This window comes from Haliaeetus leucocephalus, unplaced genomic scaffold, assembly GCF_000737465.1.
Source record: "Haliaeetus leucocephalus isolate CR32 unplaced genomic scaffold, Haliaeetus_leucocephalus-4.0 Scaffold545, whole genome shotgun sequence".
Taxonomy (NCBI): Eukaryota; Metazoa; Chordata; class Aves; order Accipitriformes; family Accipitridae; genus Haliaeetus; species Haliaeetus leucocephalus.
In genome coordinates, this window is record NW_010972981.1 from 2,562,714 (window position 1) to 2,578,433 (window position 15,720).

Here is a 15,720-nt window from a genome sequence, read left to right on the forward strand (position 1 = left end):
GCCCTTACATCTTATTTTAAGCTGGGTTCACTGCTGTGCTTCTATAAATGCTCTGCTCTTCTTCCCGCTCTCACCCCTCTCAACAAAACATGGGGTTCTTATTGAAACCTCCTGTTCTGTACTGCCCATGTTTGCATGGCCTTTTGCACAATCCTGTACTCCCTCCACTGTGCTGCAAATGGAGAAGATTTAAACGAGTTTGCTGCAAAGGTGGTGTGCTCTGAATAACTGCTTACTGAATGAGCTGAAGCACAACAGTTCTGGATCAGACTTCTACTGTGCCTTCTATGTTCAGGAGGAGTGAGTGTGCAAGTGTGTACCGGTATGTGCAAAGGCCTTCCCAACATGACAGCTCTAACACAAGGCAGTCCCGTCGTAGGCTTTAATCAGAGGTTTTTAAAGTAATTTGCTTGAAACCTCTGAAAACAAGACGTGGGACTGTTGTTCAAGCAGGACTTCTGTCTGCACAGACATGACCTATCACAAGAGTATGAGATGGGGATTCATCTGCTTAAAGTTAGGCTTTTGGTGCCATTTGAGAAGCCCTAATACATCTAATGCACCTGCGTGGAGCTGGCAAATGTGGTTACCATTTGTGCCTTTCTGGAGTAGTAGCTAGAGGCGAGGCAGACATGTAATATGACACTAGGTGTCCCTGCCTAAGTAACTGAATCTTACATTAGTGCTATTTAAATGATTTTAAATAAATCAATTTATAGTGAGTATTGCCTACCATGTATAAATTCCTGTGTGGAGACCCCAGACAGGTGACACTGGTCTCAGTAGAAAGGCTCTTGGAAATTTCATGGAAGTTGAGTCCACTGAAGGTGCCATTATCCCAGTTCTGCATACAGGACGGCCTCTGAAGTGAGTAGCAAATCTCTGCAAGAGAAGGCAGTAGAATTTGGCCTTACGCACTCTTCTAAGTCTGTAAAATAATGATAACTAAAAAAATGTTAACATGAATCTTCTAGAAAGCTAACACCGGTTTCAGCATCTTGTGGACTAAAAGACTTTACTACAGTGTAACAGTTTGAAAGCTGATTGTTAGAATCTGACAGAGCAGCTTTTTGTGATGGAAGGGAAAGCCTAAGATTAACTTCATTTTTCTTCAGAGCTATGGGAAGTCTGTTCACATATATAACCTTGAGTTTTATACAAATTTGACTCATTCTTAAAAGGCTGTTTTAATCTTTGTTATTTCTTCCTTTTTGCCTTCCGCTTGCAGCTTATAAGGCAAGCATTTAGTCTGCTGTACTATGTTGCTTTCCTGAGTTCTAGAGCTGTGTACCTCTGTGCAGCTTCGGTTTCTTACCTGGCAAATCATGCCAGCTCAGCTCCTGAGCTGAGCTAATAGGCTCAGCCTTTGAAGTGATTTTATTTCCTTGAACATAGTACTGTGCCAAAAAAGGTTACACTTCTCCAGCTCAGTTCTGGCCTTTGTTGCAACTGGAAAGCTGGATCTGCTTTCAAAGGACTCTTAGACTTGCCCTTTGAAGTATCAAGTTTGCTATGTGTTGAGCATAAAGCCCTATCTGCTGCAATACACATAACTAACTATTAACCGGACAAGAGAACAACTGGTTGCATGCCTGTGGGAAATGATTGGGAGTGCAAGACAGTGGCACCATACTGGCACTCTTGATGAAGAAATGTATGTAACATAAAGTACTGAATATATTTTAATGCTGTGCTTGGTTTGATTTGAAAAGGAAGGTCTTTTTAACAACTCTTTGCTGTGGCTGTAACAATGAGGAAAGTGAATCCATTTGTGTGTCGACTTCATCTAGGATTTTCCGAGCGTGGTTGTAGTTGGCTTGGGTAAGAAGAATGCTGGAGTAAATGAGCAAGAAAACTGGAATGAAGGCAAAGAAAATATTCGTGCAGCTGTTGCAGGTTAACTATTTTTAAGCATTTTGTCTATAAAACTATTGCAATACTGCAGCATGTTCCATTTTTGAAGAGTGACTCTAGACATGATTTTGTTTTGAAATGCAAAACCTACTTCATGGTTTGGCAAATGCGTTTACTTGTCACTGATATTCATATAAGTTTTTCCTTAGTGAGGAAGGAGTTATAGGGCATGTAAATCAATCTGCAGACAGGTAACTGCAGTTATTTATATCAAATAACTTTCCTAAAGAGTGTGATATGGAAAAGGCACTTGTTTAATTACTACTATTTTGAAGCCTGAGAGCATCACCGATTCACTTTATGCGCATGCTGTACTCAAGTATGCACATGTATTTACTTTTGCCACTTAGTTTGTAACGGAGATATTTGTGTTATAAACCGCTATCTTTCACAGCATCAGTAGTATGATTCAGTATGTTATCCTTCATAGGCAGAGGAGGCCTCTCTATCTTAATCAAGGATGACTGCTGCATCTAAGTGTGCATAAAACAAGAACAGAAAGAGTTCTCACCACAGAGTTTATAATCTGAGACTGGAGGTCAGTCACACATGTACGACAGCTATATGTCTGAAGTGCTAGCCCACATTGTCTCACCAGCTGCCAAAACATTGTTAAATTATTTGGGTACAAAATAGAATTTATGGAATATGTTATGGTATTTTTCTGTTTGTTTATAAAAGTGTGTATAAACTCATTTGGAAGAAAAGAGCAGTCGTACATTCTTAGCAAAAAACTAAATTACAGTGAATTTCCATACCTGTAGCTAGTCGTAATCTATAGCATTCCAGAACGATAAAGCTTTTCTTTGATATAGAGTGAGCTTAAAGGAATTGGAACAAGTGTGGACTTTTCCTTTTTATTCTTGTGAAATGTCTTAATCATTACAATTCATCAAGTGATAATTTTAGTCAAAATTTGTCAGTGTATGGTCATTAGCATTTTTAATTATTCTACTGCATTATCTTTTTGATTTACTTATAAACTCAGATATCTTGAGTTAAATTTATTTTTTCCTTGAAATGTCATATTGATCACCTCAGACACCTGTTTTGCTGTTCTGTGCAATACTCAGCCTACTAGTTCTGTACTGTATTTTTCAGTTGGCTGTAGACAGATCCAAGATCTGGAGATCCCTTGTGTTGAAGTAGACCCCTGTGGAGATGCTCAAGCGGCTGCAGAAGGTGCTGTCCTTGGATTGTATGAATATAACGAGCTGAAGCAAAAAAAGAAACCTGTAGTTACTCCTCAGCTTCATGGAAGGTGATGGCAAAAGGAAAGCTTGCCTATTTATTTATCTGTTTGTTTATTTATTTATAGAACTGTGTACATGCTTGTGCATGAGAAAAACATAAAACCGAAAGAATATGGCTAGCAGCAATATCCCTCTTAACTCCTCCTACTCCTTTGAATTTCCTGAAGTATTTGACATCTCAAGTATATTTATAGTGTTTGCTCCATATGCTTAGTTAGTATGCCATGTTCTGAGGTTAAGGGTAAGTAAACGCTGCTTCATAGAAAAGAAGGCCCAAGTTGAAAATACAAGTAAAAAATTACCTGAAGCATAGTTGTGATGTAAAAGGACTTCTGTTGGTATTGCATGCCAAAATTGTGGAGCAGAGGTACTTCAAACTCTACAAATTAATAAATCCTTCTGAGAATCAGGAAGTGCTGATTGACACCAGACCATGCCATGATGGAGACGTTTTGCATAGTTCATTTGTTATGTTTTCAGTCACAGAGTATAATGCAAGAAGAGAAGCTTGGGTGCTTCTGGCCTCTAAATAGACATAATATCAGAGCTTTTGGTTCCAGAACAAAGTTTTATTAATCCTCTTTTACCCTATCAGAGTGGGCTTTGGACCTTCCATACAGGATATTCTGTCATGCAGAGGAGAGGTATTTCCCATATGTACTTTATACAGGAAAAAGTCCTTCCTTATGAGGAAGTTAGTGAAATAAAATAAGAACATCTCAATTTAAGCATGTCTTATTAAGCTACATGCAACGCTTCCCATTTTGTAACACAGCAGATAGTTTGGGAGCCAATCACATTTATATTAAATAAATATTTCCTGAAAACATAGACGGTCCTATGACCACTTATGACACTGGAAGTAATTTTTGTGTATAGGTTAGGAAGGACCTCTGGAGGTCATCTAGTCCAGATCCAACTTGGATTAGGGATAACCTGGAAGTTACGTACAACTTTAAAGCTCAATCACATTGATCAGCCCTTTGTCTAGCCCAGTTTTGAATATCTCTGGAGATGGAAATTCCACAACCTCACTGGGCCATCTGTTCTAGTGCTTAACTACACTCATGGTGAATTTTTTTGCAGTTTCCCTTGTTGAATCTTGAGACCATTGTCTCTTACCCTCTTACTGTGCAGCTCTGAGATATGTTTGTCTTCATCTTCTCTATAAACCCTATTTAAGGGTAGAGGAAAGACTGCAGTTAGATCTTCCCTCATTTTTTCTTCTCTAGGTGAAACAAATCAGTTCTCTTAGCTTCTCCTCATATGCCATGTGCTTCAGCTCCCTATCCCTCTAAGGGGCCCTCCTTTGGACTTTCTCTAGTTTATCAGTATTGGTTTTGTATTCAGAAACTCAAAAGTGGACGTAGCTAGAGGCAGCCAGAAGATGTAGCTAGATGCAGCCTCGCAAATGCCAAGGAGGTAAATAATTATTTCCCTTAACATGCTGGCTATGCTCTAATCCAATGCAGTACATGGTTGGCCTTTGTCACCAGAGTAATGCACTGCTTACTCCTGCTCAACTTGTCCACCAGGATCCCCAGGTTCTTTTCTGCACCATTGCTTTCTGCCTAGTCAGTGTCCAGCCTGACTGTTGCATAGAGCTGTCCTGTCCCAGGTACAGGACTTTACGCCAGTGTGTTAAACTTCACGATGTTCCCCTTGGTGCATTCCTTCAGCTTGTCAAGGCCCCTGTGAATGGTGGCCCCACCCTCCCCATTTCAGCTGCTCCCTGCAATGCAATGCTTTCCATGAACTTCTGACGGTACTTTTCATTGTCCAAGTTGTTGGTGAAGGTATCAACCTCAGCATCAACCCCTGAGGAATACCACACATAACTAACTGCCAGCTAGACCATTCAACTGTTGTCTGCTATCTTCTGAGCCCAACAGGTCTTTCAGTTTTCCACCCATTTTGTAGTCTATCCCTCCAGTTCAAGTTTTCTGAATTTGTCTGCAAGGATTCCATGTGAAAACCTCGCTAAAACAGATAAATGACATCCACTGTGGTCCTCTGTGCCAACCCTCTCATCATAAAAGACAATCAAGTTCATCAGGCATGATTTGCCCCAAATAAATCTATAATGACTGTTCCCAGTGACCGTCTTGTCCTTCATGTACCTGGTAGTGGCTTCCAAGATGACTTTCTCCATAAAATTTTAGGGGATTATTCTAGGATAACTGGCTTGTAGTTCCCTATATCCTCCTTGCCATTCTTAAAGATGGGTATTTGTCCTTTTTCCAATTATCAGGGACCACATTCAGTTACCATGACCTTTCAAACTGAAAGAGAGCAGACTTGCAATGATGGCAGGCAGCTCCCTCAGCACTCAGCTATATCCTGCGTGCTACCAAGGACTTGTGTATGTCCAGCTTCCTTAAGCAGTTGTAAGTCTGTCTTCCTCTGCCATGGGTAGTACCTTTCTTTCCCAAACCTTAAGCACAAAGTACCTGGAAATGTGAAAGCCCACCTTAGTAATTATTAAGACTGATGCAAAGCAGGCATTGAGAACTTCAGTCTTCTCAGTGTTCACTGGATTCCCTGCCCCATTTAGTGAGGGGACAGCATTATTACTGACCTTCCTTTTCCTGATGTACCTGTTGAAGTCATCTTGTTGCCTGACCTACTTCTTGTCTGTTTCAGTGTCAGCTGAGATTTGGCTTCTTAATTACATCCCTCCATATCCAGGCAATGTTTCTAGATTCCTTCTTCACTGTGTTCTTTTGTGGTATCTTTTAATGCAAGTAAGTCTTTCAGTTCTGTCTCAGTACAGTGAATGGTTTTGTACTGGTAGCGTTGCAAAGTAACCAGAGAGACATCCCCATTTCCTGTGCAGGCAGCTCTTCCAATGTTTGCTCTGTCATTCATTAGCAAAATGCCTTGAGTGCCCTGTGAAATGAGATCCAAATTCCACTCTTATCACATAATTGTATTTCAGTAAAGTGAAAAACAGCATTGGAGGCTTTATATGGTAAATAAAAAACTTCCAGGGCTGTTATAATTGATGTGATTACAAATTTTGGAAGGGGTATTAAACCTTGTGCTTAATGACTTAAGCCAATCTCTTGACTAGTAAGGATTAGGACAACACCTAATGTATTAGATAATTTTACATTTGTCTGTTCTAGGATTCTTCTAGCTTTCTGTGAAGCATTTGGCACTGACTAGAACCAGAGATGAGCTACTAGACTAGATGCACCTTGGATCTCATACTAAATTCCCAATAGTAAGATTACTATGACATTCTTAATTGCCCCAAATTAATGATACCGCATTTTCAGACAGGAGAGAACAGATGGATGCTGACAACATCTTACTTTTGCAAATGTTTATAATCCCGATTATTGTATGGTGTTGTTTAGTGCAGAAAGTGAAGCCTGGCAAAAAGGTGTTATCTACGCTGAGGGTCAGAACCTTGCTCGGTACCTTATGGAGGCTCCAGCTAATTATATAACTCCAATCAAATTTGCTGAACATATTGAACAGAAGCTCAGAAGTTGCAGCAATGTGAAGGTCCATATAAGGTAAATTCCAGTGAAATGATTCCTCTATAGAGTAAGATACCGTCCAGGTTATTCAAATCTGCAGCAGGCTTTCATTTTCACTCTGCCACTTCAAATAACAAAAGCAGAGGAAGTGTTTGGCAAAAAGGTATGAGGGGTGCCCACACTGCAACCTACTCTCAGAATTAGGAGGTGAGCTTCTAGTTTGCCTAGCGAGCTAGATACTGTGACACAGTAAAATGATTAACTGTCAATTAGTCATGCAGTCAATTACTGCTTAATTAACACATATGCTGTGAAAGGAAGCCTAATGAAGACTTGGTGAATAAGAGGGCAAATACTGGGTACCTTTTTTCTAATACCTTTTGTTTTCTTCCCAAGTGGGTTTTATACACACCTTTGCTTTTTTGTTTGGATGTGGTAATTAAACATCCTCTATTTATTGCTGTTATTGTTGGGGGTTTCTTATTTGTCTTTTAAAAATGTTGAGATGGAGCTGTAAAAGCCCTTGCAATTGAATTTGGACAGCTAATGCTTCTTGCCTCTGAATTTCTAGTTACTGCTCTTTGGTGGGAATGGACTAACTGGTTGTGCGAGTGTTGGAGGCTGTTTTGTTGAAAAGCAAAAGACTGAGGGAAATCAACTTTAACTGTAGTTAACCATGTTGATAGCAGAAAGCTAAACTGTAACCTGCTGTGATATTGTTACTTCATATGCCTTCAGAGACTATGGCCTTACGGGCAAGTGAAAGATTAATGTTTCTGATGCAGACAATGTAGAGGAGCTGGTTTTTGTTCTGTTGTTTTGGTTGGTTTTTTAAAATGAGGCAAAACAAAAATCAAGCAACAACTTCAAGGAAGTATTTTTCTGTTTTACAAAAAAATAATGGTTGGATTTAAATGGCAGTTTTCAAATTAACTAACTAAATTAAATTAATAGTTTGTGTATGAACCTTCAAGAATTGTGAACTCTTAAAAACAAACAAAATCACCTCGGTCAAAGTGTCCAATAAAAAAAAATATATATAAATTTCTATTCCAGACCAGAGTCTTGGATAGCAACACAACAGATGGGAGCATTCCTGAGTGTAGCTAAGGGTTCGGCTGAACCTCCCATCTTTCTGGAGATTCACTATTTAGGTGGTGCTAATACAAATGACTCCCCATTGGTATTTGTAGGAAAAGGAGTTACATTTGACAGGTATGTATGCTAATATTTTAATGATTAGAGGGGGGAAAATGCCTTCCTGCTATTCATGTGCAATGGGGAGATGCTTTTTCTTTGCTCAGTACACCTTCCAATGCCATTCCAGTGAATTTGCCTTATATAGTAGATTGTGCTGCCTTTCCTGGGGATAAGACAAGCTTGAGTGAGTGGTTGGACAAAGTAGGAACTGATATGCCCTCATCTTGTAAGGGGAAAATGGAAATTCAGAGGTAAACAAAACAAAGAACGTGCTATTTTTTCTTTTTTTTGGCCTGAGCAAACCTCTGGATGAAGAATTTACATGTTTAGAATTGCAATTTGTCACTGGACATCTACATCATGCTTAAGGAAAGAGAAAATAGTTTATTCTTTGCAGCAGTTCCTTATAACTGCTTTTCATGTCACATAACAACTGAAGAATTTATCAGTCTGGTCCCCTTCCATATGCTGATTTTACCAAGTGTCCTATTTTATTCTTGTTTTGTGCTCTTCTGCTATTATGAAGACCACTGAGTTAGACTGCTGCAGATTACCTGGATTTTTGTGGCATCCTAATTATGAGGAAATAACTCAGAGACATTATTTTATCTGAAATGAAAACCCAGATACCTTGCTTTCAGTATGCTTACTAGGGTGTTGCAGGAATATTTGAAAACATCAAGTCTAGCATTTACTGATATTTGGTGCTAAAACATACTGATGGACGACGGAATATTATCAATGTATGCAACATCGAAATCCTAAATGTTGGATGATGCTTGTGCTATTTGTTCCAGTGGTGGCATTTCACTGAAGCCGTCATCGGGTATGGATGCGATGAGAGCAGATATGGGAGGGGCAGCAACTGTCTGTTCAGCCATTGTAACAGCAGCAGCTTTAAATCTACCTCTTAACATAATTGGTAAGTGTGTTTGTGTGAGAATCCAAAACTCTTCATTTTACAAGATTCCGTTTAGACAGTAATTTTCTAGTATCAGCAGTTTTAATGGTCTTAATAGAAATGTCATGGACTCTTGCAGACCTACTTCTCTCATTCCCTTGTTCAGCCTCTCTTCCATTTTTACTTGCTTATAAAAAAATTGCTATCTTTGCTTGCATAAAATATTGCAACACCAAATTAAAATTTTGAAGGCATGATTTTTAAATCTTGGGAGAGCAATGAGTTTTTCAGAAGTCCTGATCCTTCATTACAGGAAGGAATGTGGATATCTGTAAAAGCAATTAAAAGTGAAAAGGAGTTAGCTGAGCTACCTCCATAAGTGTTTGCCACAGCTAAACAGGAAGAGGGATCAACTCTTGTTTCCTTAGCTGAATATCTCGGCAGAAGAGAAATCTAAAACAAACAAACAAAACCAGTCTGCTGATACTATTTTTAAGTATAAGGAATGCTGATTTTTTCTGCAGAAATGTTGCACAGCTAAAATTAAATGAGTTGATTCAGCAACCGTGGCAATATCAGTTGGTGATGACATGTCATCCATTCTAGGATAAGTTTTATATTTGAGAACCTTGACTTTCAGGAAACGAGTATTTTAGTCACTTTTATGCTTCAACCAGTAGAGGGCAGCGAAACACACATCCTCACGACATGCCTCATTTAAAAATATGCAAAGGGAAGGGCTAAGTCAGTGGAGCAAAAGTCTGTGTATGTAATTCCACTGTGGTGGTCCACAATTTGCTTATTCCTTATGCTAGGAGCAGGTTTTCCCTAGGAATGGTGGAATGCCTTTCATCCCATTACCCCCATTCATAGTTGGAGTTTTGACGCTGACCCTCATTTTTGCTCATCTCTACTTGTTCTTCTTATGGTTGGAGTTCTATGGCGAGTCCTTGGACCCCTCTTGACATTACATAATGTTTATTTACAATGAGCAGAGCTTGATTGGCTCAGTGTTAATCCAAGAAGTTTTTAATTTCAGAAAGAAAGAAATCCATTTACATGTGACTAATTTTTCATATATGGAAGACATAAGATGGTATTTATTGCTCCTCTGACCTGACTTGTCTGGGCATTAAGTAAAAGTAAATCCTAGTGGTAAATGGTATAGGTGAGAGAATGTGGTGGTGCAACATGCAGAGGAAATTCCCTGATTGAAAGTTGAACCATGTGTCTTTCAGTAAACAGGAAAATTTGGATTTTGAGTCATTGACTCGTAAGTTCAAGATGAGAATAGTACTGTTTTCTTAAGGAGGTGTTTGTTTGTTTTCTAAGTGTTTTTTCTACTTCTTTTCTGAGAAAGAAACTAGTAATGTACTTTTTCTTTTCTCTCTTGAGGTTTGGCACCTCTCTGTGAAAATATGCCCAGTGGTAAGGCAAACAAGCCTGGGGATGTAGTTAGAGCCAGGAATGGAAAAACAATACAGGTATGCATGTGAAACTTGGATTTTGAATGCTTTTAGTGAATTGGTTTAATCAATCAAGTTATATGACTGCAGTCAAAGTACATGTTTGAAAAGACCCTTTAAAAAGATAAGCAGTGCAAATGTACTTTTTTTAAAAAAGTAAGAAGCATGATATTAATTAGAAACTGTTATCATAGGATTCTTTCAAATATAAATATAGACTGAACAGATTAGACATGTTTTATAAATTGCTATGAAAAGCTGAAAAGTATGGACATTTACTGAACATGCTAGAAAATCTTGTTTTAGCACAAGCGGTTGTTACAATGATCTTAAGTATAGGTTCTCAGTTAGAATGAATAACATATTAATTATTTCCAGCAGACCCTTAAGGAGACTCCCTGCTATCTCGAGTAAGACGTAAGAGTATTAGTTTCCTGCTGATGTAACCAAGGTCTTTAACACTGCCAAGCTGCTCTGTACAATCAGAACTCGCTGAGTCATAGGGGCTGTTGATTCAAAGGAGCTTGCCAAATCAGTACCCAAAATACATATTTTATATTTAATCCAAACGGTTCCATACTCATCTAATAGATTAAATGGTACTGAAAGTCATTGTGCTGTAGACCACTGATGTTGTGCAGAAGTAGATGGCTTAATTATTTCTCTCTGTCTGGATTTCTGTGATTCTGACACCTTTGATTTGCTGAACCTTCCAGTTCCTTGAGCTTCTTCTCCCAAAACTGAGTTCAGTCACCCTCTGCTTTGAGGGAGAAGACTGGGCACATATTTCCCCACCAAGAAGAAATTTGCAAGAAAGTGCTAGTAACTCAGAGCATATCATGCAATTAATCTTGCAGTATTCATAATGAATTTTCCCTGAAAGGAGCAAAGGGGCTATTGTGGGTTTTTTTGGTTTATGTTTTGGGTGTTTTGTTTGGTTGGTTGTTTTTAAGAGGGAAAAAGTTTCAAGATCCAAAGAGAAAGCAGTATAACAAGGAACTGTTTCCAGGCATGCATCTGTACTCCTCCTCTGCAGTCTCCATTAGCCAGATCTCTGTGCTTGCTCAGAAGCAGGCCCTGGGATTCCTGGGGCTTTGCTGGGAATGGTAACCAGCCCCCCAGACTCCACTGGAGCACCTCTCCAGCCTCCAGGCTCTTCTGAGAAGCCAGCAGCACAGAGGCCCAAGCATGCAGAGGAGGTTGCAGTGCTGAAAGATGACTCGATCTCAGCTACAGAGATGCTTTATTCTATAAACATACATCTTTTTTCTTTTTAGTTTGAGTAAATTTTGATTACCTGAAGTTCCTAGAGCCTGTGACAGTGCATTCACAATCTGACAGCTATTTAAGATAATATGTAAGAAATAAGTCAGTGAAAGGGATGTTTTCAGTAGTTAATCTGTTTTTACTAATTTTGCACCTGAAGGTAGATAACACAGATGCAGAAGGAAGACTGCTGTTAGCTGATGCTCTCTGTTATGCCCACAATTTTAATGCAAGGGCTATTGTCAATGCTGCAACATTAACAGGTAAGCAGTCTCCCTTCCCTGCTCGTTTTGCAAGTCAGTTCTTTGTTACTCTCATTAATTGGGCTGTGGATTAGTTGCACTATGTATATAAAGCCAATGTGAATTCGAAAAACAACTGAGATGATTTTACATGTTGTAGGACAACAGCTAGCACAGTTTATGCTCTAACAACTTGTACATCTGTACTGTGTCTCTAGGACTGGGGAGGGCATTGGAACGCAGGGTACACGCTCAGCAACGTAGATGAAGTTGGAACTAGTAAGTTCCAACTAGTAAGAGCAGGAAAACCTATGCAGACTTTGAGGTTTCTGCACGATGTTTCCTAGTGCTTCCATTTCTGAGCTAAGCCCTCCCAGCTCCCAGGGCTGTGTGATGCAGAGATACTGGCATGGTTGTAGAAGGATCTTGCCAGGTCCATATGGCACTCACCATGCTGGAGCCAAACTAGCTTCTTTGTGAACGGCTTCCTGAGTGCCTGAGCTCTGACCTAGCCAGCACCAGTTCTTCCATTATGTGAGCTAGCTCAGGTCTCCATGCCTCTAGATAATAGAATAGGAAAGTCATTATCATCTTCCCAAGAATTCGTTTGACTGAAGTATCTCTTATTTGCAGTTTGCATACTTTCAGGCATAATAAAATGTGCTTTAATTGTTTCGTCTTTACAGTTGTATGTGAATGAGGTTATAATTTTAAATTTAAAAACAGCATTGTGTATGCATCTCATGAACTGCAGTAACAAACTGTTGTGGGTGAAGTGACTGTAGCTGAAATGAGAGCAAACATGGAAAAGTAGTTTGGACAGGAGTCCACTGTGTTAATGAATATGCTAAGCAAAATAATTATCTTTCTATATATTCTCTACTAGTGCTTTAAATTGTGTTCCATCAGTTTTACCTGCTCAAATGCTACGGAAAATTTCAATAGACAGAAGGGAAGCTGATTTTAAGATCGTTGGCTTGTGTAAAAGTATTCCCATATAAAGGGCATGACAGAAGAAGGGCCTTCCTCCCACTATAGATTATTCTGTGTTTGGGATCCTTGGACACCAAGCAGGAAGGAGGAGAGCTCTTGTAGAAATTTCTTTGACATACCAATTTGTTAAACTACTTTTTTCCTTTCTTTTTTTTTTTTTTTTTAATCTCACTGAGGATTGAGTGTTGGCATTACAGAAGCAGTTCTGTGGCATCAAATAAATAAACATATATGTAATCCCTCTGGTTTAGGCATGGTTTAGTATTTTGATAAGGATTATTTTCACTTAAAAGTAAATTCAGAGATGCTGTGCAAAAATCTATGCAAGTGAAATTCACGAAAGGGAAAGTATTAGCTTGAAAATTGTAGAAGTCTATAAATTGGAAAAAGGCCACTCACATTTTCTATATGGAAACAATAAAATTTAGATTTTTTTTTTTTTAGAAGACACTGTTATTGCTGAATACATTACATTAGAAATATTGCTAAGAAATATCAAGCCGAAAACAGAAAATCTAGTTTCATGAGATACAGAATATAATTTTATGAATTCTTGTCCTATTAGATTATATAAATGTTTTAACAAGGTTTAAACTTTTTAAAATGCAAGTGTACTAAAATCTTTAGTTTTTGCAGACTTTAGAAATTACTGATAATGGGAAATAAAAATGGAAAGTTCTGTGAGGAGTCAGGATGCAAAGGAATAGCTCTGGTCCACCTTTGACTTTTTTGTATAACCTTGAAGGTGTGTTTCTGTAGGTGCCATGGATGTTGCATTGGGGTCTGCTGCCACAGGGGTGTTCACAAACTCATCCTGGCTTTGGACTCACCTTTATGAGGTAGGCTATCTGCATTTATTATTAAATCATAATAATAATTCAGTAATAGCTGTTGTTATTGAAAAGTTAGTGCATTACTGAAAGTCTTTCTTTATGCAAATCTAAAAGGTATGTTACTACATTTTGAAATCTCGTAGGAATGGTGTTAGTACTGTATTTAATTGAAAATAATTAATTTTGACTGTTACTAGCTCTTTGGTGAGGTTTAATATACAGCAAACAGCATGCACATCATCTCAAGGATCTGCATGTTCTGATAACTTACTGCATCTGCATAAGCTCAGGACTACTGACAGTAATTAGCTCATGTTAAAAAGATAATTGATCTTGCTTAACAACACTGAGACAGAAATTCAGAGTGGGTTCATGAGTGGCTGAAGTGTGATGGCTAAAGGAAGTCTCTGAAGGGAAGGATTTGTGTTGTCAGGAAAAAAAAACACCCTGAAAAAAACCAAAGCAGTCTTTAGATTTTACCTTTTAGCTAACACCAAAGTACCTAAAAAGTAGGATTCACTGTTTTGTTTTTCAGTGTATTTCCAAATACCTAATATTATATTGGGATGAAGATTTTTAGACTGATCAAAGCTAAACAAAAATAAGCATGCCTGATACTGGGGCTTATAAATGCAGTTTAAAAAACAAGTTTAAAAAATTGCCAAAACTTATCACTGTTTCTTTTTCAGGCCAGTGTTCTGACAGGAGACAGAGTTTGGAGAATGCCTCTTTTTGAACATTACACAAAACAAGTAACAGAGTGTCCTCTTGCAGATCTGAGTAACATTGGAAAGTACAGCAGGTAAGATGTACCAATATCCTTCATGTGCCCCTTTCTTTCAGTGTATTTGTTTAATGTTTGTGCTGTTGGTGCTGCTTTAGAAACAATACAATTTTTCTGCTTCCCACAGAGCTGGAGGAGCATGCACAGCTGCTGCATTCCTGAAGGAATTTGTGACTGCCTCTCACTGGGCTCATTTAGATATAGCTGGTGTGATGTCGAATAAAGATGAGGTGCCCTATCTTCGAAAAGGCATGGCAGGGCGGCCTACAAGAACACTAGTAGAGTTTGTGGCTCGATTAAGTCAAGACAGTCACAATACCAAATAAAATACTTATTCTAAAACCATCTACTCCGCCTTAAGAAAAAAAAATCTTTAAAAGTATTACTCATAAATGAATGCCTCAAGCATATTTTCACTATGGCAAAGAACTACAAATGCATTTATAAATCATTATTTGGGTAAGAATATCTCACCTTTGAGATTTGTCATCCCATATTATGCAGTTTAAAATAAAAAATATTCTGTTTGAACTATTGAGATATTTAGTACCAAAACATGATGATGGAAAACATCTGAACTCCTATTTTATATGTTAAGTAATCATAATTCTTGCAAACAATAAATCTTTTATTTGGGTGTGTGGTTTGATTGAGAGAGAATTAACAATAGATAGAGATCATAGCTGAGCCTCAGATTTGGGTGAATTGTAGGTGCTGTGAAAGGTTTATAAAAATGCCATTCTAGCATTTTTCCTTAGAAAAACTAAAACTGTTGTTGGTGTGTATTGAGGTAGAAATGATGCACCATCAGACTTTTCAAGCTGTTGCAATTAGGGTGATTAGCATGGCTTCAGCACTAAATTATGTAGAGAGTCTTAAACGAGTGCTAACAAGAGTGCATCTTGTAACTGTTCTACAAAAACTAATGAATGCAAGTTAGTAATTGGTGGGGTTTTGGGGGGGGGGAACCTGCCACCATCTCGCGTGATGTCTGTCATCCTGCTGCTTCCCCCCTTTACTTGTGTGAGGCTGTCAGGCTCCACGCAGTGACAGTATTCCCAGACTCAGTTCAAACGTCCAACAGGCTTAACGCTCACAACGTGGGGCGATGTCTTATTGAGAATTTGGGGGATCCGGGCCCAGAGGGTGGGGTTGTTTTTTTTTTTGTTAAACGCTGGTCTGTAACCAGCGGTGCTGAACTGGTGCTTACCCCGGCCGGAGCCCGACAGGAGAAGGCTGGAGAAGGAGGGTCCCGCTGGGAAGGATGCCTTTGCTTTCTCTGCTTCTCCTCTTTACCGTTTCACGCGGGGGGCGACAGGCGGCAGCTGGGGCTGCCGCTGTGTGAGGCGGCGGAGCCGGCCGCGGGCTGAGGTAGCGGCC

General features: G+C 39.0%; 1 protein-coding gene across 1 annotated transcript in view; it reads left to right on the top strand.

The window, feature by feature from the left end:
* The window catches only part of LAP3 (leucine aminopeptidase 3), a 17,383-nt gene extending 2,705 nt beyond the window's left edge, over positions 1 to 14,678 (top strand). Inside the window, exons 2-11 of the mRNA XM_010576885.1 lie at positions 1,791 to 1,896; positions 3,016 to 3,175; positions 6,530 to 6,691; positions 7,712 to 7,870; positions 8,653 to 8,777; positions 10,152 to 10,240; positions 11,649 to 11,751; positions 13,483 to 13,562; positions 14,246 to 14,358; positions 14,468 to 14,678. Coding sequence (XP_010575187.1) covers positions 1,791 to 1,896; positions 3,016 to 3,175; positions 6,530 to 6,691; positions 7,712 to 7,870; positions 8,653 to 8,777; positions 10,152 to 10,240; positions 11,649 to 11,751; positions 13,483 to 13,562; positions 14,246 to 14,358; positions 14,468 to 14,666 — 1,296 coding nt within the window. The 3' untranslated portion in view covers positions 14,667 to 14,678. The remainder of the gene's footprint in view (positions 1 to 1,790; positions 1,897 to 3,015; positions 3,176 to 6,529; positions 6,692 to 7,711; positions 7,871 to 8,652; positions 8,778 to 10,151; positions 10,241 to 11,648; positions 11,752 to 13,482; positions 13,563 to 14,245; positions 14,359 to 14,467) is intronic.
* The last annotated feature ends 1,042 nt before the right edge of the window (positions 14,679 to 15,720 follow it).